The 26,721-nt window shown below is 52.7% G+C and overlaps 1 protein-coding gene across 1 annotated transcript; it reads left to right on the plus strand.

Annotated features, from left to right (window-relative positions):
* Positions 1–15,722: 15,722 nt before the first annotated feature.
* Gpr20 (G protein-coupled receptor 20) lies at positions 15,723–25,242 on the plus strand. The gene is made up of 2 exons (XM_005354516.2): positions 15,723–15,775; positions 24,151–25,242. The coding sequence occupies exon 2, from the start codon at positions 24,175–24,177 to the stop codon at positions 25,240–25,242; it is 1,068 nt and encodes a 355-aa protein (XP_005354573.1). The 5' UTR covers positions 15,723–15,775; positions 24,151–24,174.
* Positions 25,243–26,721: the final 1,479 nt, after the last annotated feature.

Here is a 26,721-nt window from a genome sequence, read left to right on the forward strand (position 1 = left end):
GCCGGCACGACGCGGAGGGCTCGGCACGCGCGCGCACAGGGACGCGGCCTCAGCGCCGTCAGGACGTGCGCGCGCGGGGGAGCGGCCTCAGCGACGCCGTCTTGGGGCGCGCACCGGGTCACGTGGGGGCACAGCCCAATGGGAGCACCCCTGTGCAAGCTGTCGCAAGCGCGCGCGTCTCTACCAGGCCTGGGGGCAACCCCTAGGCACTGACCTGGTCTATTCTTCAAACCCTGACACCTAAGCAGCCCAGACTAGAGAGCCTCCTTGGAACTTCTAGAGCCCCCTGCTTTCCCATAGGTTTCATAAAGCAAAGGCCCTCGCGCAAGGAAAATTGGCTGGTGCAGGGGCCAGCAGGCAACAGTCATCAAGCCTGGGGATTTATGATCAGGTCGAGTTTGAGACCCCTTGTGCTAAGTGGATTCTGGGGGTAGGGCACTTCTGAGAACAGGCCGAAAGACTAGCCCCCCTACCCTGATTGTCCCCTGCTTCTGTGTTAAATAGACTGTTCACCCTGTGGAACCTTCAAGATGTGCCCTTCAAAGTGCCACACCCACCCAGTCCTGTGCTCCTGTACCAATGCCAACACCAATTCAGTTAATCAAACTTCCCGACTGTTCTCTTCCCTGCCCCAAAGACGACCATTCATCTGTTCTTCCTCAGTGGCAGGAACGACACCAGAAAGCTGACATGAAGACCTTCTGTGCATCATCCTGCAATGACACCATGAAAGACAGAAACCCCATCTTGTCCCCAGGCCACTAACCATGTACTTAACTGCTGTCATCTCACCCTCTCCCAAAGCTCTTCCCCAAATAAGTCAGTTGCCTTCACCTCTCAGGACCCTCAATGTATTTCATCAAAGATCCACAGAGAGGTCAAGGTAAACCAGGCATATCCAGTCTGACGTCCTAGGAGAAAGTCCATGGTCCCAGCTCTTCTGTGAATTCAGTACCTGTTTCAGCAGCTCACAGACCATCTCACCACAGGACTGTGTGTCTTTGAGTTGCTGGTTGTTTGGTTTTGTGAGACAGGGTCTCTCTGTGTAGCCTTGGCTGCCCTGGAACTGGCTCTGTAAACCAGGCTGGCCTTGACCTCAAAGAGATCCACTTGTTTCTGCCTTCCAGATGCTGGAAATAAAGGCGTGCGCCACCACCGACCATCAAGTTGCTGATTTTTTAAACTGTTGTGCAGTGCCTTCCTCCTTACTTTCCCCCTACACGTTCCCTCAGCTCCTACCCAAAACCTCGGGTGTTTTATCCCAGCAATTGTGCTGGGGACAGTGGGTTTGCCTTCCATTCAGCCTCTGGAAGCCATGAGTTCCCATCCCACCCAGGCCCTGGCAGCCAGTGGCCAGAAAGAAGACACAACCAACCTGATGGAGTCCAGCCCATGCTTCAGACACTTGTTGATGCCAGACCACGTGTTCAAAGCCAAAGTTCCAAAAGTTCTCCTCCCGTGGAGGAAGCTCTGCAGCCCTGTTTTATAGATTCCCCGGCAGAAGCTCAGGGGATGCAGAGTGGAGAGTCAAATTCAGACCTAGCTAGCCAGTACTTGCCATCTGCTATTAGTGGACTGGAAGGTCCTGGGCATGTGGGAGGGGTGGAGCAATCTTGAGGTTTCCTATGGGAAATCTCAGGCTGTCTTAGTCTATACAATGAATGACGAGATGAGGGTCGGGCAAGGGAAAGGTAGAGGCTGAGTCAGATGCTTCCCAAATTCCAGGCGCAGAGCTGTTCGCATAGGAACTGGAGATGTGGACATAACCCCCTGAAATCATCCTGTCTCCCTGCCTTAGACCTGTCTGGAACAGGAGGACCCAGAGCTGCCTGCCCCCAGGGGCAACAGGCTCAGCAGATTAGCTCAGAGGACAGGGATGAGGTCAATGCTAAGTGGATTTCCAGGAAGCCACCTCCAGCCACCAGGCCTAGCCCCAGGTCAGCAAGTCTTTAAAGGAAGGGCCCTGGCTGGGGAAACGCTGAGCCAGCCATAGGATGTAGGCTGATGCAACGGAAGTGACTTTTGAGCCCCCTCCTTGGGTTGCATGATGTCATCTCTGACTTGGCTCATTTCCTCCATCCATAGAGAGGGTGGTAGTAACAGTTATAATCCTAGGGTCATGGAGAAGATCGAGCAAGACAGTGTGGCCCATACTTGCTTTGTTTTGCCTGCCCAAGACACACCCTTTCAGTGTAAATGCTTAATAAGGCTCCTTCCTGAGGACAGCCATGAGCAAAAAGACAGAGTTTGTGGTAAAAGGAAGGGAGGAGAGAATGCAGAGAGCATCCAAACAGAATGAGAAGCCTTCATGAGGCCAGGCTCTGGACCACCTCACATCCTGATTAGCCTCGGTGGCTGTGACCACTCTGAAGAGCACAGCCCTTCTCTCACTGGCAGAGCCTATCACCCCTCTCTGATGGCAGTGAGCCCTAAATGACAGAGAAGTGACCACAGGCCAACCCCCTTATCATCAGGGAAGTCAGTAGAGACACATGCCAGGATCTTGTCCTGCTGCCCTGAGGTATCCTCTGTCTCCTGTCCTGCTACCCTGTGGTGTCTGGAACATGTGGCCTGAAGTTTTATAACCAGGGAAGCTTCAGGAACACACCTGTGTGTTGACGTCTTCATTTCAGAGCCTCCAGGATAACTCATCTGAAGCCAAATCCCTTCGCAGGCTCTGCTGTGAAGGGGACAGAAGACAAGAAACATAGACAGCTGGAGGCAAGCCAGGACTTGGGGCACCATGGAGGAAGAACTGTAGAGACGGTGCTTGTGCGGCTCACTCCTGGGTGTCCTGTTGGGTAGCTGGGCCACCGCTGTGATAGCGCACAGTAATCTGTGGCTTAGTTATATGGTGACTATTCACCATGGCGAATAAACAGCATCCAAATAGTCTGAAACAGCCAAACTGTGGTAAGCTGGAGGGCTGCGGCCAAACAGATTCATTCTGGCCTGGATCCCATGCTAAGCAGATAGCCAGCCAGGGGCTCAGTGGATCCTCTGTGGCATCAACCTCCAAGACGGAGTCTCAAAGCCCCCTGGGATATTCCCTCTAGGGATATATGGGTTTCCTTACCACTCAGGGACCAATGTATTCCATAAGTCAAGGGGAAGACTAGGCGAGAAGCTGAGATGCCCATTCATGATCTAGCATGAAAAAGCTCAGTGTCTTCTGTTGGTCCCACTGGCATGAAAAAGGAAGCATGGAGCCCATGAAGGCTGAGACTCAACAGGTCCTACAGCAACATGGCAGGTTCCTGTGTGGGACCAAGATGCTTTCATCCCCCGGATGGGATGGAAGGCGACTAGTGTCCAAGTGGAGCTCCTGAGACTACCAGAGCAGATGGTAAGGGGTGGGGACTGTCAGAGTTTGCACCTTTTCATGAAGAGTGATAAAGGCAACTCCGTTTGCAAGCTTAGAACCTTCTGGTTCCTAATGACACATTTGTTGAGCATTGTAACAGGCTGCCCGGCTCAGGATATAGATGGGAGCCAGGGATCCCACTCAGACATCCCAGGTGCAGCAATCATATGGACCTAGGCCTCAGAGTGAGCCGTTCCAGGTGTCAGGTCTTGAACAGAAGCCTGCCAACTGGTAGACACAACAGATAAGCAAAAAAGGATGTGTGAAGGCCAAGGCCAGCCTCTCAGGAAGGAAGCTGAGACTCAACAGGCAAAGCATGGGGACCCCAGAGAGTGCCCCATGGTCAGGGTGCCTAGAAAACAAGAGGGGTACCTTGGGGGAACAATATTGCCTCCTTGAGGGAAAGAGACAGGTGTGTCCCTACATCCAACCCTCCTGGTCCCCTGACGTCATCTGGCACCTGCCATTGTCTTTGGTCACCTTAGCACCTGGAAGACCCCTTTGAAGAAAGCTCCTGCCAGTGACAATGCCAAGAAACGAAGCTGCCCACTAAATGCCTCCTTCCAGGGTTAGAGAGTCAGACATGGCATGTTAGCGCCCCCTGGTGGTGTTCCTGGTCAGGGTTGATCATGTGGGCCATCCAAGCACTGGCTTAACAGTCCTGGCGGAGCAAGCAGTTCTGTGATTCTAACCCAGAATCTTGTGGTTTCAAGATCCCTGAAAGAGTGTGGAGGGCCTTGACTCAGGGATACTTGCAGCCTGCCTCCTGGGCTGGCATTTGAGGACAATGACAGACAATATGTTAGCACAAGGTCCCTACCACCATCTAGTCAGAACAGGAGGTCACAGTGCAGGGTCACAGACCACTTTGGTCCCAGGACATGCCACCACTCCAAGTACCCACTGAGATCCAGCCCATTAACCCCAGAACCCCAGGCTAGACCATGCTCAGTCCTCTAAGGCCAAGCAGTGACAGACTTAACCAAAAACTGTGGATATTACATGACCAAAAAGAAGGCCCTGAGGTGTCAGAGTCTCTACCTGCTCCTGTGGGCCTCCCCAGGCACCATGCAGTTTTCTGAAATTCAAGATCCAGCCTGGAGCAGGCGATAGAGAGGGACAGAAACAGACCCCAGTTAGGTCTTGGGAGTTCAGTGTTTGAACAGCAATAAAAACCCAGTATCTTCCTGGGCGATGGTGGCGCACACCTTTAATCCCAGCACTCAGGAGGCAGAGGCAGGCCAATCTCTGAATTTGAGGCCACCCTGATCTATAGTGTGAGTTCTAGGACAGCCTGTCTGACAGAGAGAGAGAGACAGAGACAGAGAGAGAGACAGAGAGAAGAAGGAGGAGGAAGAGGAGGAAGAAGAGGAGGAGGAAGAGGAGGAGGAAGAGGAGGAAGAAGAGGAGGAGGAAGAGGAGGAGGAAGAGGAGGAAGAGAAGAAGAAAAGTCACCAATGGAGTCATCAAAGACAGTGACAGGTGCCAGATGAAGCCAAGGGACCAGGAGGCTTGGATGTGGCAACACACACACCTGTCTTCCCCTCAAGGAGGCGCCATTGTCCTCATAAGATCCCCACTTCTTTTCAGGATGCTCTAACCACAGAAAATAAAAGCCCAGTATCATAAACCTCGGGGCCAAAAAAGTAGAATCTCTGGCCTGGGTAGAGACCCCCATTTTGACTGAGCCAGATCAACACAATAACTTGGCCAAAGAACTACCCCTAGGAAGGCAGGCTCACCTTAAACAAAGCTAAAGAAGTGAGCAGAATAGTTTTTCATCTAATGAGATAATGCAGTTTTCCTCCCCAGAATCTCCTCTCCAGTGCAGAACTTACCAGGCCACAACCATGCAGCTTTGGAAGCCTGCTACCTATGTACACAGTTTCTCCTTTCCTATCTCCTTTCTAAGCATGTTTTCCTGACACTCTGTGCTTCCCCAACATCTCGGGCTGTCTTACTCATTCTCTAAAGCCTCCCTCCCCTCCAAGCAGCTGCTTTTCCACCATGTGGCTGACCTCCATGGGACTCTAACTGCGTGACTTTTTCCTTCATGTCCCTGCTCTGGGCAGCAGCTGAGACTCACAGCTTGCCTGTTCTGGGTTTTGTTTTAACTCTAATGAAATTGTCCTCAAACTTCCACTTGAGTTTTTCTTACATTATTTTATGAAAGAGACAAAGAGCCCTAAGAGGAGACCCCCCCATTTTCCCTTTATCGCTGGAATCTCCCCAGGGCAGTCTTAGCTACTGGTAAGTATAAGGGGGCTGGTCAGCCATACCCCTGCACCCCCATCCACAGGGACCAGAAGCCTGGGAGATCTTCCCCATTCAGAACTCCTAGGTGACAGGGGACCAGATGTCAGCCAGCGACACTATTCTTTCACCGTCTAAATGCCACAGGCACAGCCTGCTCTCAAGTGATGCCCACCACAAATCCATCAACGAGACCAGAGTCAGCACCCCCACGCTGTCCACATTGGTAGGGACATTGAGCCCTCACATTGGGGTCAGTGCTGGGGAGGGAGGAGCTCACAGGAAATCAACAAGCGCACTGGGCTTTAAGAGTGAATGGGATCTGTCCAGGATTGAGAGGGTCAGAGTGTCTCAGAGTAGGGTCCTCCAGTAGGCCCACAGAAGGGGACCTTAAAGAGTCAGGGATCAGTGACTGAGATGGGGGCACCCCGGCCATCCACCCGGCCCCACTCACCTCACCACCTTGGTTCAGAAGGCTCTGTCTCATACCATTCAACCCTCCAAGAACACACCACTACATGTCAATGCACACGTGGACATTCCCATGTGCTCTGTCCCAGCCACGTGACTTTGGACAGGCCACCTGCCTCCCTGAGGTATGTTCCTCTCTTCTATAAATGTCATGTCTTGGGTGTATACACAAAGGAATCTAAGTCAGTGCATCACAGAAGCACCTGTTCACCCGTGTTTACTGTCCATCAGCTGCAGTAATGGAGTCGCAGCTGAATGGATAAAGTGTGGCATGGGTACACAGCAGAGTTATTTCAACCATGAAGAAGAACAAACATGTCCTTTGCAGGGGAGTGGAGATCATCTTGTTAAGTGCAATAAGCCAGGCTGGGGGCAAGGGGGGGCATAAGGGGAGGTGATGAAAGTAGAACCTGGCCTATCAGACAATAGAAAGGGAACCCATGGGGAGGGACAAATTTGGGTAATAGGAAGACAAGAGGCAATCAAAGTGGCTTAGATGCATGAATGTAACTGACATAAGGAACACACTACTCTGAGAATTAATAACCACTAAAAGAAAAAACTGGAGGAGAAAATCTTTCAAGAAAAAGAAAACCATGCACAACAAAATGGTCTTGCAACTTCACAGAGCCACTGCCCGTGGTCCCTGATGTGCCCCACGCTCAGACAGAGCCAGCCCAGGCCTGAGCCTATGGTCCAGGAAGTGTCATAGATTTTTTTCTTGCTTGATGGTAAGTGTAAGGTGATCTGAAGCTGGCCTGCTATCAGCCCGCAGTGTCTGACTGGGGAGGAGCTTGCACATCTAGCCAACCCTCCCTCTTTGGCCCCAGCATGTGGTCGGACAGAGATGTCAATTAAGGGCATTTCAGACCACAGCCTGATCACAGAGCCAAGACCTCTCTACTCCAGACCAGGAGAACAGCCCTGCTTCTGCCTTGGAGTTTCCAGTCCTCCACCAACAGTAACGAGGAATCCGTGATTTGCTAACAATGAAAAACAAAATTTGCTGTTAGATTGTTTTTTTGTTCTCGCCAAGTTAGGATAAAGTCTCTGAAATGACCAAGGAAAGAAGGATGCAGGGGAGAGGAAAGACGGAGGGACTAGTAACGGCATCATGGTCCTATGTCCCCTCCTGTCCCTCAACGAATAGATGAAGGAAGCTGATGGGACTGCCTGGTGACATTCAGACAGACTGGAGGGAAGAGCAGGAAGCTGTGAGGATTGGGGTAGCACAGAATGAATCAAGCATCCACAGCAGATTCCACGGAGGACAGAGGAACAGATGACCAGAGGTCCATGGACCCAGAATTAGGGAGGCCTGTAGTGCCAACAAAGGAGCCCATCAGGCTGTGACTGCCGGTATGGGCACCCCTGCCCTTTGGGAAAGCAGTGGTTCTGTCTCAGGGAGCAGTAAACCCCACAGTAAGATCAGAAGGACCTCAGCACTGCTGATGCCAAGGACATGGAAGTCCAGGCTAAGGAGAGCAGAAGTCGCATCCCTGGAACAGGGCTACAGGAATCCAGAAGAGGAGAAAACTCAATCTTTGGCCTCTGGAGCCTGAAGATTCTTCCTTCTCTCCCCATGCTCAAGCATGGCATCTACTCCTTTCTCCCATCTCCTGTGTCACCAGCACCCAGCTCTCAGGGACAGGAACTGAGGGAGGCCAGATGTGCAATGCAGAGACTCAAACTGTGAGCCTTCTACACCTGTAAGCACTGGCCACCAGAGGGCAGCAAGACTCTCCAGAGCTCTGACCCCCCTGATGACACACCATTGTCTCCAACAGAGCAGCTGACCTCCTTCTGCCAAGCCTCTTTAGGGGAGCCTGAGTCCTTGTTTCCAGGAAACATGGACCAGAGAGTAGCAATCTCTGTCATGAGAGGACCCATGCATTTCTGTCTGTCAAGGTCTCATGTTTGGTTTGTTGTTGTTGTTTTGTTTTTTTTTTTCAAGACAGTGTTTCTTTGTGTAGTCCTGACTATCCTAGAACTAGGTCTATAGACCAGGCTGGCCTAGAACTCACAGAGATCCACCTGCCTCTGCCTCCCAAGTGCTGAGGTTAAAGGCGTGTGCCACCACAGCCCTGTGGTTGGTTAGTTTTGTGAAACAGGATTTCACAACCTCAAACACATGTTTCTCCTGTCTCAGCCTCTTCATAACTAGGGCTGCCCTGTGCTGTCAGTCAGTGGGTTCAAACTGGCCTATTCCTTGGTCTGTGAGCTTACAAGTCTGAACCATAAAACATTGTTCATCAAGAATATTCATGCAATCATTGGTTTCGAGAAGGCGTCACCAACAACGCTGGGGCACTAGCACCCAGGTTCATCCAGTATCTCGAGTTAACCCATGGCTCTAGGTGACATTAGCTTGGGACTCAGAAGGCCTCAGGCTACTGAAGGTGAGAAGGGGTCACCAACAAAGCTGGGGCATTAGCACCCCAGATCATCTAGTATCATCTAAAGATGGTTCTCGAGTTAACTCATGGCTTTGGGTGACATTAGCTTGGGACGCATAGGAGGCTTCAAGTCACAGAAACGATGCCTCTAAGGTACAGGAGCAGGAAGGGGTGTGCTGACATAGCAGAGTGGGGTGGCACCACACAGTTGGCATCTTAGCAGGATGTCATGGGCTGCATGTGCCATCTGATATGCCTCACTTGGCTTTCCCCAAAAAGTAGGAAGACCGTCAGGGGCTGGGGAGGGGTGTGTTGGTCATGGACCTGGAGTTATAGCCGGCAACTGCTGAGTGTCCATCGTGTGCCAAGCTCAGTGCCAGATTCAGGGCCAGACACACGTCCTGCCTCATCTTTCCTCTCTCCAGACAGAGCAGGAAGCATCTAAGCAAAACCAATCTCTGAGCTCCCCATTGCCACCCACGTTCCCTAACTTGAGTGACACTGGGAGAAGCTGCTAGGGCAGAGCAGAGGCCAGGGACCCAGCGAACTCAGGCTAGGCACCATCTTCTCTGACTCAGAGGAAGTAGATGAAATCAAGTTCCAGAATTTAGCACCGAATGAGTCAGTGAGCACCCTGCCCTGAGAAGTCACCAAGCTCCCCCAGAGAGACTCAGTGGCCAGAAACAGAGCTTTCCCTGCTGGAAACCAGATGTGCTTGCCCTCCTGGAGATTACAGCATCAAAAGTTTTTGGGGACAGTTTTCCTTGGAGTCAGATTGAGGTACAACAGGACACAGTTTGGCTTGGGGTGCCCTCATCTAGCTTCCAGCCTGCTGCAGACGAAATTCTACTGGATTATTATTCTACCCTGACCCTTGGACTGGCTGAGGAGGTCTAACATGCACCCCTGTTTTAACAGATCTTCTCTCTTTCTTTTTTTAAATTGATTTATTATGTACATAGCATCCTGCCTACATGTATTCCTGCAGGCAGGAAGAGGACCACAGATTTCATTACAGACGGTTGTGAACCACCATGTGGTTGCTGGAAATTGAACGCAGGACCTCTGGTAGAACAACCAGTGCTTTTAACCTCTGAGCCATCTCTCCAACCTGTTCTTAATAGATCTTCTCTTGCCGCTCAGCCCTGTGGGCTTAACACATTGCAGCTACTCCTGGAGAGATGAGGAAACAGAAGCAACAGAGAGTTAGGTAAGGTGCCCAAGGTCACACAGTCTGGAGGTAGGGACGACAAAATGTGCATCCTACATTCAGGCCACACTCACCCAGTAAAGCCAAGTCACTGCGTGTCTGCTTTCAGGCCAGAGCTGGGAAGCGCCCGATGCCCGATGCCCCATGCCCAGTGGCTCATACCTCTATCTTCACAAAGAACCAATCCCATGCCCCCTCCTCCAAAAAGCCTGCCTGGGACCTAAGGAGATTAGAGCCACATCTCAATTCTCTTCCTGTTCTTCAATGCTCCCTACCCTAGGTCGTCTTTGTACACCAGAGACAGGTCTGGACAAGCCCCAGAATCCTCATGTCAGGGGGGGCCTGCCTCGTCCACCTCCTTCCTGCCCTTGGATTTCCTATGACAGATCTCCGTGCCCATGTAAACACCGAAGGCAGCAGGAGAAGAGTCGTCAGCAGACCGTAAACAAACCTGCTCCGGAGATGAGGCCCAGGCAAGCTATCTGGACAGGGTTGAATCCCTGCAAAGTTTACAGTGGGAAAAAGAATTATCTACAAGGATTGAGGAACTGTAAAGACGCTTGTTGATGAATGAGCGAGGGAATGAATGAGATCGATGGTGTGTGCCCAGAGGACGCTCACAGTTGCTGAGAGGTGATGGCAGTTAAGCCAGGGTCCACTCTAGTCAGCATCTCTGTGTCCAGCTCAGAGGTCGCCCTTCCCCAGTCTCCATCCGCACATCGAAGTCACTCTAGAGCTTCTAGGGAAGCACGTGCATCCAGTGTTTCCTCCATTGCTTCCTGTGCTGCACCAAGGTGCCTGAGGGCATGTGGATCCCTCCAGCCACACAGTACAGGGGACCCACTACACATTATAGGGGACCCACTGAAGACTGTCCATCTCAGATATCCTCCCACACCCCCAAATGAGGCTGATTTCATCGTGCAGGAGGAACTGAGGCTAAGCGACTTGCTTCTGCCATCCCAGAGCGTCTCTGCAACCCACTCACTTCCTTGTTATCTCCTCCATCAGACCAGAGTCCCCAGGCTTAACACAGCCAGGCTACACAGAGAAACCTTGTCTCAAAAAAAGAAAAAGAAAAAAAAAACAAAAAGAAAAAGAAAAAAATCAAAGAGGACAGGTAGATGGGAAGTCAGGTCTCTTCAGGCTGATTGTTGGTTTCACACAATGGGAGGCTGGGTTCTTGGTGGGTTAAGTTCACCCCAGGCCTGTGCCTGGACCCTTCACTTCCCCAACTTGTTTCAATTCATCTTGGAGCAGGGTGTCTCTCACTGTAGTAAATGTATTCCTAACCCCTATGGGGCCTTTGAGAAAACTAGACTACTGTGGCTGACACCGGTGTGGTGACCTCCTGGATTTGTGGTCTACTGGCCACTTCCCACCACAAACCAGCTTGAACGCCCCATAGAAAGAGGCCTGAGTCACAGGGTCCAGGATGATGCTCAGTGTGGCCGTGAGGTACTTTCCCAAAAACAGTTAGAGGAAGGGCCAGTGCAAAGTCATCCTCAAGGGACAACAGACCATTTGGTGTGACCCTCACCATCAACAGAGGCCCACAGCCACTGCTTTCCTGAAGTCACCTGGGGCCAGGAGCTGGCTGGGTGACACACGTTGCCTGCTGGCCATTAAAGCATACCTCAATGGGGGGGTTATCTGACAGCCTGGAGTCATGCCTCCCTGCCTCCTCAACTCCTTCCCAGCTCCCACCGTCCAAACACCTTCTAGGCCTGGTCTCTGTCCTCCTGACATGACCTGGAACTCTGTGTACCAGGCTGGCCTTGAACTTGCAACAGTCTTCCTACCTCAGCCTCCCAAGCCCTAGGATTGTAGAAGAACAATACCTGAATCAGTTAAACTATAAATTGTGCTCCTGCTCCCAAACTAAAGTCTGACCTTTGCCACATACTGAGCTCTGCTCCTGCTCATACTCTGAGCCCTGATCTTGATTATGCCCTGAGTCCTAAGCCTGGTCACATAGTGAGAGCCTTGCTCTTATTTGCACACTGAGCCTTGGTCATGCTCATATACAGAGCCTTGGTCCTGACCACACACTAAGCTCCTGTCTAGATAATATTCTAGTCCCTGATCTTGCTTACGCTCTGTCTTGACTCTTTTTAAACATTCATCTCTGGTTGTACACTGAGCCTCGATCCCTGTCACAGCATGAGTCTTGATCCTGATCATGCAATGAACTCCTGTCACAGGTCGAGCTCTGGCCTTCCACGTTGCCCATGGAGGTCACCAAGACAGAGGGGTCTCTTATTTAATCTCTTTCCGTTGAGCCAATTGAGGCTCTACAGCTGGAAATTGAGCCCTGGCCTTAGACTTCCTTCCATCAGGACCTCATGGAAGAGAAGGGAAGAGAGGAGAAGGAAGCAGGGAAGAAAAAGAGGCTGGCTTACCTGGAAAGAGAATAAGGACCCCCTGATGACACACAGGTTGGCTGTCCTGCGGCTACTTGTCCATGAAGCTAGGGACAGAAAAGGTCCCTGACTAGTAACTGGGGAAGACTAGAGTTAGCGCTGCTGATAGAGCCAAACTCCCGAGAGACATCCAGAGAGGTAAGTGGCTCTGGGAACCCCCAGGCCTTACTGGGGGACAACCCGTAGCTCCCCCTGTAAGCAAGGCTTCGTGTCCTGGTGAAAGATGACGGAGCAGCTCCTCTCCTCCAGGGCTTGTTCTCCGCCTCTGTAAAATGTGACCAATGGGGATGGACAGCGAAGAGCGTGCGTTGTCCTTTCAGAGGACCCAAGTTCAAGTCCCCAGCATCCACAACCGCATGGAACTCCAGCTCCAGGGCACCCAACACCTTTCCCTGTCCTCTGAGAACACCTGCACCTATGTGTACATTCCTCCCCCCAGACCACACACACACACACACACACACACACACACACACACACACATACACACACACCACAATTTAAAAATAAAATAATTCCTTAAAACCTGGGAGACAGTCAAATCCCCAGACAATTCTAGAAACACTGGAGCTCTGTGCACCTCAGAGTCTGGTGTAGAGCCTAGAAAGACAGCAAGGCCTACACAGGGCCCATTGTAGGCCTTTGTCAAATCCACCGTGGTCCTCAGCCAGCTGTGGCCATAACCCAAAGTGAGAGGGTCACTCTGAGGACCCTCAGCTCTGCCGGGTCAGATGCTGGGCAAGGCGTTAATCCAGCTTCATTACCTCTTTACTCCACCGCAGTTTGGATTCAAGATGCTGGACATGGAGTCTGACCTGCAACCCCTACCAGGCTCACCTTGTCTGACTGCGCATCAACTGGGAGGGGAGGGGTGGCCCCTCCCAGTCACTTGGCTCTGAGTCAATCCCTTGCCTACCAGTCAATCCCAGGGATTTGTTACCAGCCTTCCAGAAAGTGACCATCCTGGCCAGCAGCATCCCTTTTCCCATTCCCACCATACCCCCCTAGTACCCCTCAAGGGTGATGCCAGGGCAATGCACAGCATCCCCGCTCTGAATGTATAGCAAGGCAGTGAGGTCCAGAGAGCAGCTCCAGCTGTACCATGGACCCACTGTGCCGTCCCACACAGACTCAGCTGTCCTGGTCCCACGGGAGCATCAGAGGCCAGACAGGTCGGAAATAGAAAGCAGATCCAGGCCCTGCGGGGGATCTGGCCAACTCCTGACCCTGGTCGAGTTCGGCCAAGGGAGCTGAAGCCCAGCCAACTCAGAGTGGTACATGGGCCCCAGAACCAGTCTTCTGAAAGAGACAGAAGCCCACCCTTTGCCCCGGTACCAGGCCTGGACCTGTTCCTGAAGCTTCTATAAAGAAAGCTCACTGGGCTTTGGCTCCGTGCGTGACTGGCAGTTTGACGGAACAGACAGACTCCAGGCCTGGCTCTCCTCTTTCTAACTTGTACCCTTGGACAGGCGACTTTACTTCTGCTATTTGTCCTCCCTGAGAATGGAACCCAGCAGCCCTTCAGAAGGCTTGAAGCTTGAGGCCCAGCAGCTGGCCCATGCCGGACTGACACCACTGTGGGTGCCTCGTTCTGCATTTCTTTGTTGTTTGGTGAGACAGAGTTTCTCTGCATAACCCTGGCTGTCTTAAAACTTGCTCTGTAGACTGGGCTGGTCTTGAACTCACAGATATCTGTCTGCCTCCTAAGTACTGGGGTTAAAGGTGTATGCCACCTCCGCCCACCTTCATTCTATATTTCTTGCTGAATGATGGACCCTTGGATTAAGTTTTCAGACAGGAAGTCAAACCCCAGCAGTGGCTCAGTTGAGGAGAGTCTCCCAACTGCCCCTGTTGGTGTCACGGTACCTCAATACAAGCAAAAGTAGAGAGTGTTTTGCTGTCTCTCAGATTACCTTGCCTAGGACCGGATCACTCTGAGCCCCCCTGAAGCCTCCTCAATCCTTTTGAGGCCCACTCAGCCCTTTGGGGTCAAGGATAGCTAAGTCTCTCCTTCCCTCTCTGTGGAGGCTGTGTTTCCCCAGAGACCCACAGTGCCCTTCGATTCCACACTTTGGAGAACCGTCTCCTCGCTCCAGCCTCTCACTGCTGTTACCCGTGCTCCTGGCCTGTCACCTACAACCCATGTACCTATGTCACCCTTCAAACAAGGTTCAGGAAGCAAGGCAGCAGCTGCCCTGGTCTCTGCAGCCTCAGCACCACCCTTTCCTTCAGATCTGTACAACCTGCCAAGTGATAGGACAGGCTCCGCCCAGGAGCTTCCCGGAGGTGGAAGGGCACCAGAGAGGTGAGGACAGCACACCCCTTCCTGTGCTGTCCCAATGTGGAGACACGGCAGGGAAAGGAACAATGGGGCCAGGCTGTGCCTGGGCATCCCAGGTATAGAAAGTCCCAGCCACTGGCCAGGATACCCAAGTGTAGGAGAACAGGTGGGCACTGACCTCAAGGGAAGGAGCATGGTTTTCTGGGATCGCCCCTGGCCAGCTGGTGAAATGTGAGCTCCTCCAGCCTCAGGCCCTATTCTTGCCTGCCAATCAGGCCCTGCCCACAGAAGTGACATTGAGTCCCTACCCCTCAGCCCTGCAGCCTAACAGAAGCTTGAAGGCCTGCCTCCACAACCAGAAGCCAGTGCTGACCTAAGGGAGGCCGTCTGGAAAGCAATGGGCTCCTGCACTTCTCTGGGTCTCAGTTTGCCCATATGGGATAGATAGAATGAAATCCTGAGAATATAAAGGTGAGTGCGGACTGAGGCTGGAACCTTTCATTTCCCAGAGGATCAAAGCCACCACCGTGGCTCTAAGGGCTGCTGAGACTCGGTGTGATCTCCGGGTCTCTGCTCTACAGACCCTGACTATTCAGCTGCCCCTTCCTGGAATGGTTTCCCCTCCCTCTGCCCATCCAGGCAGCCCTGCCCTCATTCCTCTCCTTGGCTTGCTGGATCTGCCACTAGGCACCTGCTTCTTCCTGTAGTCTTTATCACACCCAGCGTGAGCTCTGGAGGCCTTGGACCTCCTGTGCTCAGCCCTCCTGGGTCTGCAGTGTAGAAAGACTGCTAAGTGGGTACTCAGGGAAGCAAGGTAGTGTGATTGAAACGGATGATAGACACGAGGAGCAGAGGACTAGCGAGAATTCCCTAGCAGAGCAAACAGCCCTCCACAGCCTTAGTCCCAGCCACGTTCAGCCCTTGCCCTGCCCAGAGACCTTCCTCTGCCAGCAGTCTGTGGCTACACCTGCCTGGATGCCCTGAGCCCCAACCTGCCGGGACAGGACCCACCTTGCAAATCTCTCCTCTCTCAGAGACTGGCCTAGCTGTTCTAAGACAACGCACAGCCTTGGGCCATAAGACAACCCTGCCCCCCTTCATTCTTCCTGGTCTGAACAGCTGCGGCTCACCCACCCCTCCATCTAGGAGAGGTGTGGTATTTCTGACCCCCTAGGCTCCTTCTGGCCCCAGCTCCTCTAGTCGGCCAGCAGGGGTGGGGAAGGAGACCGCTCCGCCCCCACCCCACCCACCCCTCTGCTTGTGTCCAAAAGCAGCTGGCTGGCCTGACGTCAGGCCCTGGGAAGGCACTGTCCGTTGGTCACAGACCTGGAGTTACAGAGCCCAGGCTCTGCGCAGAGGAAGGCACAGCAAGAGCCGGTGAGTTCCCCAGGCATGGCTCCTTCCTGTATCCCCAGGCAGGTAGCACAGCACGAGGTACCCTCATTACCCAGGCAGGTGACTTAGGGGGAAGAGAGGGGAAGGGATGAGAAGCAGTCCCAGGAAGCAAGCCCACTTCACAGCCCTCTGCCACAGAGGCAATCACCTAGATGGAAAGATTGAGCCCCAGAGGGGAAGGGGGTGGAAACGGTACCCTCCCTGCCACATCAGTGACCTTTGCCTTCCTCACCCGCTCTGGGTTTCATTCATGAACTTGATCACCCATTTGGTCAGCACTGGCTTCCCATCTGCTGCTGAGTCCAGAGCCAAAGTTTGGTTTCCTCTCCCATTAAGGCAGTAGTGTGGTCCCTCAGACCAGGTTAGGAAATGAAGAGTGAAGAACATAGACTTGATGAGCTCCAGGTCCCCAGCCACTAGCACCAGGAGGGGACAAGGCTTGCTGCAGCACCCAGGGGACGACTTCTGTCTTGGACCGAGGTCTTTGCTCTAGCCCAGCTCCTTCCTCTGCCCTTTTAGGAGTGGGGAAACTGAGGCCCCTTGCTGGATTTGTCTGCTCAGCCCCACAACACAGCCTCAAAGCTGATGCTTCCCAGCTGGGCTTACCCTGATGTAGCTGCCCTGTGAGAAGACAGGAGAGCAGGGTCCCGAGGGGGCTGGCTGGCTGGGAACTGGCTGGTGGCCAGAGTGCCTGGCGGGACAGAGACGGAGCAGCTGGGTAGCCTCAGGCAGGACTGAGACAGAGGCAGTGGTGGGAATGCATAGCCTGCAGGGGTACCTGCCACTGCCCACCTTAATCTGCCCTCCACAGCAGGCCACCAGGGACTTCCATCCCCCCCAGGGGCTGCCTGGCTGTGTCAGTGCGCAGGTCACCCTGCCAGCACTGTCAGAGTGAAGGAAACCATGCTTTCTCCTGGGAGCCCCCAGGGGACTTATTTCATCCTAAACAAGGTGGTATGAACTGGGGAGTCTATCAGTAACCCCAGAAGGCCAGGGGGGAAACAGAGGCTCAGAGAGGCCAGGGAGGGTCTCTCTAAATCCTCGTTCTAAATCCCAGGCTGCCCTCTTTATATAGCTTAGGTTGATCTCAAAGTCGCAACAATCCTCCTGCCTCAGTTTCCAGTGCAACATTAGAAGTATGCACATCAGACCCATTTCCAGTGGGTTTCTGTTCGGAGGATGGAAAGAGATGTGTTGATTTCTTTTGTTTGACAGTTCTTGGTTTGGTTGACTAGTTGGTTGGTTGGTTGGTTGGTTGGTTGGTTTGTTGGCTGATTTTAGTTTTTAAGATAGAATCTCACGTAGCTCACGTGAACTCAAAGGCTCACTGTACTGCTCAGACTGACCTCAGACTCACAGTGATCCCCTTGCTTCTGCCTCTCAAGTTCTGGGATTGCAGGTATGTGCTCCCACACCCAACTGCAAGGGGTCTTTCAGAAGCACTCATTTGCATTCTCCACAGCTGTTCTGACACAGGTCACCGAGGCCACACCCTTACTAATTCCAGTCCAGCCAGATACCACACAAATAAAAACAGGGAGGCAGGTGAACATAACCCTGTTGGACGATGGGACTGCTGCAAAGAGAACAAACAAACTTGGGTGCTCCAGCAGCACCCCTTGAGGAGGAAGGTGAAGCAAGTCCGAAAAAGTCTGGGTAAGACTCCTTCCATAGATCTAGTCAAATCCAAGGCCACCATGTACCTAGATTGCTTTGGCTTCTCACAAAGTGTTGAGCCACACAAGGGGTTCCTACCTCAGGACTTCGGATGTGTTTGCCCAGCCTCCTTCTTCACTGTTCCCTTAGATGGGTCTCCTGGCCCTGATTTCACTCCAGCTATGAGCTGTATGAGGAGGGACCACCTCAGCCTACCTCCCTTAAGCCCCAGTGCTGGAGTTCCACAGGATCCAATGTCTGCAAAGTTCCCAGCTGTACCCACAGCCTGCAGGGTACAATAGGTGGCTGAGCCAGTCCTCCTCTACTCAGCTGGAGGGGGATTGGCACAGAGCAGGCACAGGCCTGGGCTGCTGTGCACCCAGCCCAAACAGAGCATATATCTGAGGACTGAAGAGTGCAGAATTTAAACCTAGAACTTCTACCCCTACTGCTGAACCCCGAAATAAACCTCTCCAAGCCCTAGTCTCTTAACAACAAAAACTGGGCCAACAACACCTACTTGGGGTTACCTTGAGAGGTGGTAGTGAGATCCTTGGAAGTATCCTCGTAGGGGTCAAAGATTTACGGGACTATATTGCTCTCTCCCCAGGGAGGGGTGTCCATGGTACCAGGGATTTAAGGGGGCTCAGCAGAGTTGTGTGGGGTAGTAACTGTGAGTCCCAAGGTCACCAGGTACCTCAGGCACAGGGAAGAGAATAAGTAAAGACTCTACCAGGCAACCCAGGTGTAAAGAACAGCACGCCTGGGGTGGAGAACAACAGGTACAGAGACCATGCATGCCAGGCTAAAGGTCTATACTCCGAAGAAGTAAGCAGCTGCCCCGTTGGCACTTCCCAGCAGCCCTAGAAAGGCTGAATTGACAAAGTAGGGTATCAGAGACTGGTGAAGTGGTAGTTGTCCAGGCTAGAGGTGAGCAAGGAACTAGGATGGCAGGAACACATGTTTAGGAACACCAGGACCCCCAAGTGTTGCCAGTGATCCCCAAAAACGTGTGGCATTCCCATTAAGGTCAAGGACTCAGCTAAATGTTCCCAGATAATGACTTTGTGGAAGTAGCAAGATACAACCCGGGTCCTATTCTCAACAGTGCTCAGTCTGCTCCCAGAAAGGCTGGATTAGGGGTCTGAATGTCCAAACAGTGTTTCAGGGAGCTGCCAGGTGACCCAGAGCAAGTCTGGTCCTTACGCAGGACTGAATGAGGAGGAACCAAAGGGCAACTCAGGACAACCAAACACAACTGATGCTGGATCTAAAGAGGATGCTACCAGGCCCAACAGAGTAGTTCACACATGTAATCTCAGCACTTGAATAGCTAAGGCAGGAGGATTGCTGTGAGTTCAAGGCTAGCCTGTACTTACATGATAGGTTCCAGTTCAACCTGGACTAGAGTATGAGTGTCTCAAAAATCATGACTTAAAAATAAGCAGGCAGGTGCTTCTTCAGCCCCGGTTCTCTTGTCCTTAGAAGGCCATGTGTGTCTTTATTAGGGTTGCAGGCTGAGCCCCACAGATTTAAACATATACCTGTGATCTTGGAGCCCCAAGAACCACCCAGTTGCTGAAACTAGCCCTCCTGCTCCCTGCATGGCTCTCAGTTCTACCCAACACAGCTCAGATCTTCAGGGTCACAGTTTCCATGCTGTGTGACCCTGGGCAGATGGCTTGTCTCTCCTATAAAAGCTGCTGCTGTCTTGTGGCTGTGGAGTGATCATACTCATTCCCAGCCGATGCCAAGAGCACCTCAACACCTGCCCCTCCCAAGCCTGGCACAGAAAGTCAGGTGGAGCAGGATCCAGAGTCACCCTTGAGCTTCCTGGTCCCCTGTGGAACCAGGCAGGGCAGCCAGCTTGCAGAGGAGCAGCTGTTGGGCCACATGCAAACATCAGGGTAGGTTTGGGCAGAGCCTAAGAAAAAGCCAAGATAAGCTACTCACCACTCACAGGTTGAGGAGAGAAACAGTCAGTCTCTGGTGCCCAATATGGAATCCTAGGCTAGAGCATTCCGTGGCTATGTGCTCAGAAACTGTAAAGAACAGAGGTGGCCACCCCTATCAGTGTTCTGGGCATAGTATATCAACATGGCCTCGAGGGAGGGAATGGAGTCAAGTGACTTGAGGAAAGGTTCACTCTGTCCCTGGAAGCTTCCTAAAAGTGCTGAGAAATCCTGGGAAGGCTGACGTGGCCACTCAGGATCCTTCAACATGCTCACAGTAACTGTGCGGTTCTCTTGTGCACGCCGTGGTCATTTTCCCCTGAGCCACACAACACCTCCAGGTCTCTCCACTGGACCGCCTTCATTTATCTAGGTCCCCAGAGTCTTGACTCTACAAGGCGGAGTGACTCGTGAGAGCTTGGTGGAGGCAGAGCACGTTTAAAGTACACAGTTCCATGGAGTGTGGTGATGGGATGGGATGGGATGGGGACAAACCCAGCAATCTGGGTGGCAGCAAGGGGCTTCCTGGCAGAGGTGGCAGCCTTGCTCAGCTGGTGGATAGGTAGGGTACAACTGTGGGCAGAACCAATAACAAGGCCCCCAGCTCCACCCTTAGTGCAGCCCTGAGGGGTCTGTGAAAGTGAGCAATGGACAAGGCAATGAGTGCCAGAGCAAGAAGCCAACCTTACTTATCCTGCAGGCTTTAGCGGGATGGTGGGTCTGTGCTGGCCACTTACAGCCCATAGTTCCTAAAGGCTCAGACTGCTGGGAAGGTACAGGATGCAGTATTATAGGGGTAGCTAAGTCACTGAGGGAGAAACAGAAGGCCAAGTCAAGGGGACATCCAGAAACTGGGCAGGGATTATGCCTGCAGGAGAGAGTGTTTCCCTCTAGCAGGCAAGAGCCCTGGCATCAGAGCGACACCCCAGCTCTTTCCAAAACCCAGCCTCAGGCCCCTGGGGGAAAGGGACTGCATAGTCCCTCTGAAGCTTGTTTGCATGTGACCTGGGGACCTGGGCCACCACAACCTGCCCCCGGCAAAGCCTCAACTGGCCTATAACATGGGAGTTCTGGCTCTGGTCACCTGGAGGGGAGAAGAGAAGTTAGCAGAGCCAAGCAGCCTCCACCACATGCGCTCACTCTTTGGTGAGGCCCAGAGAAGGCTCTTCTGCCCCAAAGCAGCATAGGCCACCATGGAGGTAAAGAAGCATAGTGGCTCCAATAGAAGCCTTCTCCTTCCTTGGGGAAGATGTGACTGTTAGACAAGTCTCTGTGACCTGCTGGCTTACAGCTTCCCTCTTCCTCAAAGGCTAGGTCTGTCTGTGTGTCCCCTTCCAGACTTCCCCAGGACACATACCCACCAAAGACCTCTCTATTGGGATTGGCGGGGGGGGGGGGCGTCCTGTGATTGAGCACTTAATGATGAAGTGAGGACTTCACTGTGAGGAGAAGCTGGAACTAGGGGAGTACCAAAGGGAGTATCGGAGTGGACATCATAATGGGTACAGAAGCAGCTGTAGGTAGGAGGAGCATGCCAGTGTGAGGCCCCAGCTGTGGACAGAACCAGAACTCCATGAACAAACAAGACCAGGTCTTAGAGAGGGACACGATCAATGTGTAACTGGGATCAGGGACCAGTACGTAACTCTGTCCTGGACCAGAGTTTGAATGACCTGGATCAAGATTCAGAATAAGACAGGATCAAGACTTGGGTTCCTTGAGTGGAGAATGAGGACATGGTGGGGATCAGGGTTCCTTCTGTGACTCTGACTACAACAAAGATATGTGTCTACTGGGGAGGCAGCATATATGCAGGATCAGGGTTCAAGATGTAGCTACTAGGGCAGGGTGTGACAGAGATTGGCCTTATTGCATTCAGGGGCTTGGGAATCGATGAATGCCAAGTCCAAAAGTGACTTGGGACAAATGGGTACCTGTGGTGCCTAATAGTATACCATAGTGCATGCTGGCTCCCAGGCTGTCTTAGCATCACAAGTACCTGTTACAGGGTCCAGGCTGGCATCCCATTTCTTCTCAACTCTTCTTACCCAACACCTACCCTAAACTTCCACAGCTTATGGGCTTCCCTCTCCTGTCTTCTCATTCCCTTATAACCCTGCAATTTCAACTACTTCTTTTGTCTTCCTCTCTTGGCCCCCCTCTCTCTTGGCCTCCTTTCCCCTTGCTCTCTTTGTCTTCATCTCTCACTCTTCCGCTCTCTCCTTCCATGGTCCAGTCCAGTCTGCTGGACATGTACGGTTTGCTATATTCTCTGTCTGCTCTGCACTTTTCCAGATGCCTCTGGTTGTAATCTCTCTCATATCTACAATAAGAACCTTGCCCTCAACCATACCACGGAGCGGTCTTACCCTCAGTTTATACATCTGGTGCCGAAACCCTTCATTTGCACAGTATATAATTAGGATCGGGGCTCATTGTATCTCTGGGATCGTGTCTCAGCGTGTAATCAGGATACAGGTTCAGAGAGGGATCCGAAACAAAACAAACAAACAAAAACCAGTGTCTCTTTATGTAGCTCTGGCTGTCATGGAGCTCTGTAGACCAGGTCAGCCTCCATCTCCTAGTGATCCTCCTGCCTTTAGCCCCTGTGTGCTGGAATAAAGGTGTGAACCACCACACCCAGTAGAGCTCAATGTTTGACTAAGGTTGGGCTCGGGGTGTTACAATGAACGGAGGCTTCTTAAGTTACGGAGATCAGGGCTCAGTGTCCGACAAGAGTCGGGACTCAGTGCAGGAGCAGGTTCCAGTCTCAGAGTGTGACAGGAACTAAGGCTCATTGACTTACTGAGACCATGAGTCAGTGAGCAAGTAAATTCTGTGACACGAACATCAAGGCGCAGCTTTCTCCAAAGTGAGGGCTAGTGTTCTTGGAGGGGAGCATCAGGTGTGTGCCTCCATCGGCACGCACTCTTCTAGACTCTGGAACATTCTGAACACAGCTCCCGACTCTCTCAAGGCTCAGGATACCTCAGAGTCCCACTGCGCTATTGTGTCCCCAGTACCTCAAGAGCATTTCTTGTCACCACAGATGGCTCTGGGGAATTTCTGGGGACGCAGGACCCTGAGGGCTGGCGTCACCCTGGGACTGATTCCCAGAGGAAGCGCTGTAATGTTTATTACAAGTCTTTGATTGTGTCATTCACCCAAGGCCAGAGCAGACAGAGCCTGGGGAGAAGCCACTCAGAAGAACCTGTCTTCTTAGCTCTGGGGTCTTTTCTTCTAACACATTCTTACCCATGTCCTTGATCCTAAGGCACAACCCATAGTCCCCAGGTGCCAGGTCCTGGCCCCATACTCCCTTGTATCCACTGAATATCTTTCCTGCTTCTTCCCTGCCTGGTGTCTTGGAACCATAGGGTGACAGGAAGGCCATACAGTTTACTCAACAAACACTTCTGCCTAGAGGGCCCAAGATAAGGACCCTGTGTCTTGGGCAGCACAGAGGCTCCTCCTAGAAACCTCGATGTAGTAGATGTCCAGGGTATGGGTCTCTGGGACAGAAGGTACTCTGGATGACCTCAGCAGAGACTGAACTCTCCGAGCATACAGCTAGAGGAGGCGACCAGCCCTGCCAAAACCCCACCCTTCAAAGTTAAGGCTGCATCAACTCTGCTGGGATACACATTGGATCCCCAACTCCCATCTACAGGGAGGTGAGATTCTGTGGCTAGGTTGGGGTGGCCAGAAGGAACCTGCTACCTGAGGCTATATGTCCAGGTCCTGAAAGTGGACAGTGTCCGAGCTGTTTACAGCAGTCAGCTAACAAGGGAGACGCAGGGAGCCAGCCTATGGGTGGGAAGGGTTTTCTTGTGCCCTGCAGGGGGGTGGAGCAGTGGGCATCAGCAATGCTTCATGTGCCGCCCTCCTCCCTGCCTCTTCCCAGAGGCTCCTTTCTCCTGAAAAACCCCAAAAATGTCCATATTTGGAGGGTCAGCCTGCTGAGGCAGGGGGAGCGGTGCTGGGATCCTGTTAACCCTTCCTCTTTAAATAAAGGGATAAATCAGAGCGGAGTTAAACACTATGGCAGAAACATAAACAGCGGATAGCTCCAGCACAGCCCCCTGCCCGCCCCACGCCACCCTACACGGAGCTCAGTGTTTATTTGACTCACACCGGAGGCCCTGCAGCTAGGCAGCTTCTGCTGGGACCTGCCTCCTGGCTCTAGCTCTCAACACCCATATAGCCTAATGAGCACCCATTCTCCAGGGAGGGTCCAGAGTGGTGATCTGGAGCTGACCGGAGAAGAGGTAAGAATAGACCAAGGCCCAGGGGCTGGGGCCTTGACCATGGGTGTGGGGCAGGGGCAGGGCAAGCAGCTTCTAATCCCCGACGTGGGCCAGCTAGTCTTTGTCCCAGCAGAACTGGTTCATCATCCACCAGCTATGTCTGCAATGCTCCCAGAGGCAATGGGATTCCAGTGGCATAGAGTAGCATAGAAAGCACAGTAGCTAAAGGACTTGCCTAAGGAGACACAGTTAGGACACGTTAAAAGCTGCCCTGAACTCACACAGCAGCCCTGTGTATTCTTTGCTCTGGAGTCTCATGGCATCTGAGGACAGTCCTCCATGCAAATGTTGGTCTGTCCATCCAGGATGGTCTCAGGAACCTCAACATCTTGCTTCATGCACTATGGACAGGGTCTGGGTGGAACGGAGAGAGCTGGGTCAAACAAAAGCATGGTTTGGGGGAATGCTAGATACCTGGGATGACTCATCTGCTTGCTTCCAGGCTGGGGGCCCACTGACCACTGCCATGTTCTCTGCATCCCCCACGAGGCCCTGGGATGCTGTGCTTCCCAATACCACTGCAGCAGCATGGACCAATGGAAGTGTGCCCCTTTTCCACCTGTTCGCCCAGCTGGATGAGGAGCTGCACCAAGACTTCCCCAACCTGTGGCTGGCACTAATGGTCGTGCATGGCACCATCTTCCTGGCTGGGCTAGTGCTCAATGGACTAGCATTATATGTCTTCTGCTGCCGCACACGGACCAAGACACCTTCAGTGATCTATACCATCAACCTGGTGGTGACTGACCTGTTGGTGGGCTTGTCCCTGCCCACACGCTTTGCTGTCTTCTACAGTGCCCGTGGCTGCCTACGCTGTGCTTTCCCTCATGTCCTGGGCTACTTCCTCAACATGCATTGCTCCATCCTCTTCCTCACCTGCATCTGTGTGGACCGCTACCTGGCCATTGTACAACCTGAGGGTTCTCGCCGCTGGCGCCAGCCAGCCTGCGCCAAGGCTGTGTGCATCTTCGTGTGGCTGGCAGCCGGCATCGTGACCCTGTCTGTACTGGGCGTGAAGACTGGTGGACGATCGTGTTGCCGTGTCTTTGCTCTGACTGTTCTGGAGTTCCTGCTACCGCTGCTGGTCATCAGCATGTTCACAGGGCGCATCATGTGTGCACTATCGCGACCCAGCCTGCTACGCCAGGGCCGCCAACGCCGCATGCGGGCCATGCAACTGCTGCTCACAGTGCTCGTCATCTTCCTGGTCTGCTTCACACCCTTCCATGCCCGCCAGGTGGCCGTGGCGATATGGCCCAATGTGCCACGCCACACGAGCCTCGTGGCTTACCATGTGGCTGTGACTCTCAGCAGCCTCAACAGCTGCATGGACCCCATTGTCTACTGCTTCATCACCAGTGGCTTCCAAGCCACTGTCCGAGGCCTCTTCCACCAGCATGGAGAAGAATTCAAGCCCAGCAGTATGGGTGCAGTCAGCATGCACAAGAGCACCAAGGCTTCGGGCCCCCATCAAATCCTCAGCACTGGCTCTCACACCCTCACCCAGCCTCTGACCAATGGGCCTGAGCCGTAGGCAGCAAGTGCTCTGTCTAGGGACAAAGGTCAAGGCTCTGAGAGGTTACCAGTCAGTCACAATCTGGACCTGGCCAACAAGTTGACTTCCTATTGATCCATTGGATGTAGCTGCCCAGTGTGTTGTATTGACAAACTGAGGCCACTGTGCTGTGATTGATTAGCAATGTCTGCCAGGGACTCCAGCTAGGGTGTAATGGTGTGAATGTCGGATGCTTACCTTCCCTGTGGCTGTTCAGTGGTGTCCACTGAACACTCAGAAAAGAAGCCAGGAGCTGCTCCTCACCTCCCTTATTTCGTCTCCTGAAGAAGCTCCTCCAGAGAAAGCATAAAGATTAATGTTCTGAGGACACCACCAGAAGAGTCTCCATCACAGGTGGATGGAGAAACAAGAACAAGACTGTTATCTACAGGGAATGGAAAGAACCCCTCGAGCGGCCCTGGGCTTCTGAACCATACCACAGGCCAGCAGAGCAACATAAAGTGCCCACTGCCCACTATGTGCCAGGACTTAGGTATCCGGCTGACACTTGGACCACTGCAACCCCTAAAGAAGAAGCTAGTTTTAGTTTCAGCCTTTTCTGTCTTTCATGCAAAGAGGGGAAGTGACACAGACACTACCACTGGACAATGGTAGGGTCAAAGCTAAGGCCAGTCTCACAGCCTCCAGCATCCCAGCTCCTGCTTCCACGGCTACCTTCCAGACTCCTGAAGACCCTGCCCAGGATTGGTCCTGAGTCCCTTGCCTGCTCCCCCAGACTCTGCAAGGCCCCACCCCAGTCTGGTGGATGAAGATGCTAAGAATAAAGATACAAAGCAACTCAAACTCAGAACCACCAAGCCAAGGCCTCTGTGTCTCCTAGGCTCACCCTTCTGGGGACCAGAGCTCCCTTGGAGATGATCCTCTGACCACCGTCTCCAAGCTGGTCTCCAAGTTCTAGGCTCCTGGTGTTTGGGGGCAGGGTCTGTGGTGAAGGAGCATGCTCTGCGTCACAGTCCGTGAAGCAGGTGAGGTGGGATCTGGGCCCAGATTGTGCACCGGTCTAGTGAGAAGTCTCCTATGTCCCGGGGACCTGGGACTTGAGTGGCTGGAAACAGGAGGCAATTGGAGCATGGTTGGGGTACAAAGAGTTTCTAACTGACTCCAGATAGGGTACCTATACCCAAGCTCAGGAGGACTGTGTGAGAATAAGAAAGCCAGTCAGGGACTCACTTTCCAGCCAGGAGACTGGGCTTGGGATATAACTAAATTGCTAGCTCAGCATGCATGGTACACTGGACTCTACTCCCAACACAACACCACAAAAATTGGACAGGGTTTGAAGTGAAGGCATTATGGCGGTCATGGGGAGAGGAGAGCACTTGGATAATCAGAGGCCAATCTTGTTCCCACTAATCCCAAATAGGTTTCCAGGACATCATAAGACCACTGGGGTGGGGTGACACTGGAATTCATTTTCTGGCCAAGATGAATGACCTA

This window comes from Microtus ochrogaster, chromosome 15, assembly GCF_000317375.1.
Source record: "Microtus ochrogaster isolate Prairie Vole_2 chromosome 15, MicOch1.0, whole genome shotgun sequence".
In the NCBI taxonomy this organism is placed as follows: Eukaryota; Metazoa; Chordata; class Mammalia; order Rodentia; family Cricetidae; genus Microtus; species Microtus ochrogaster.

Bases quoted from the DNA above. Each gene is read 5' to 3' on its own strand.
- Gpr20 (XM_005354516.2), top strand. From the start codon at position 24,175: ATGTTCTCTGCATCCCCCACGAGGCCCTGGGATGCTGTGCTTCCCAAT.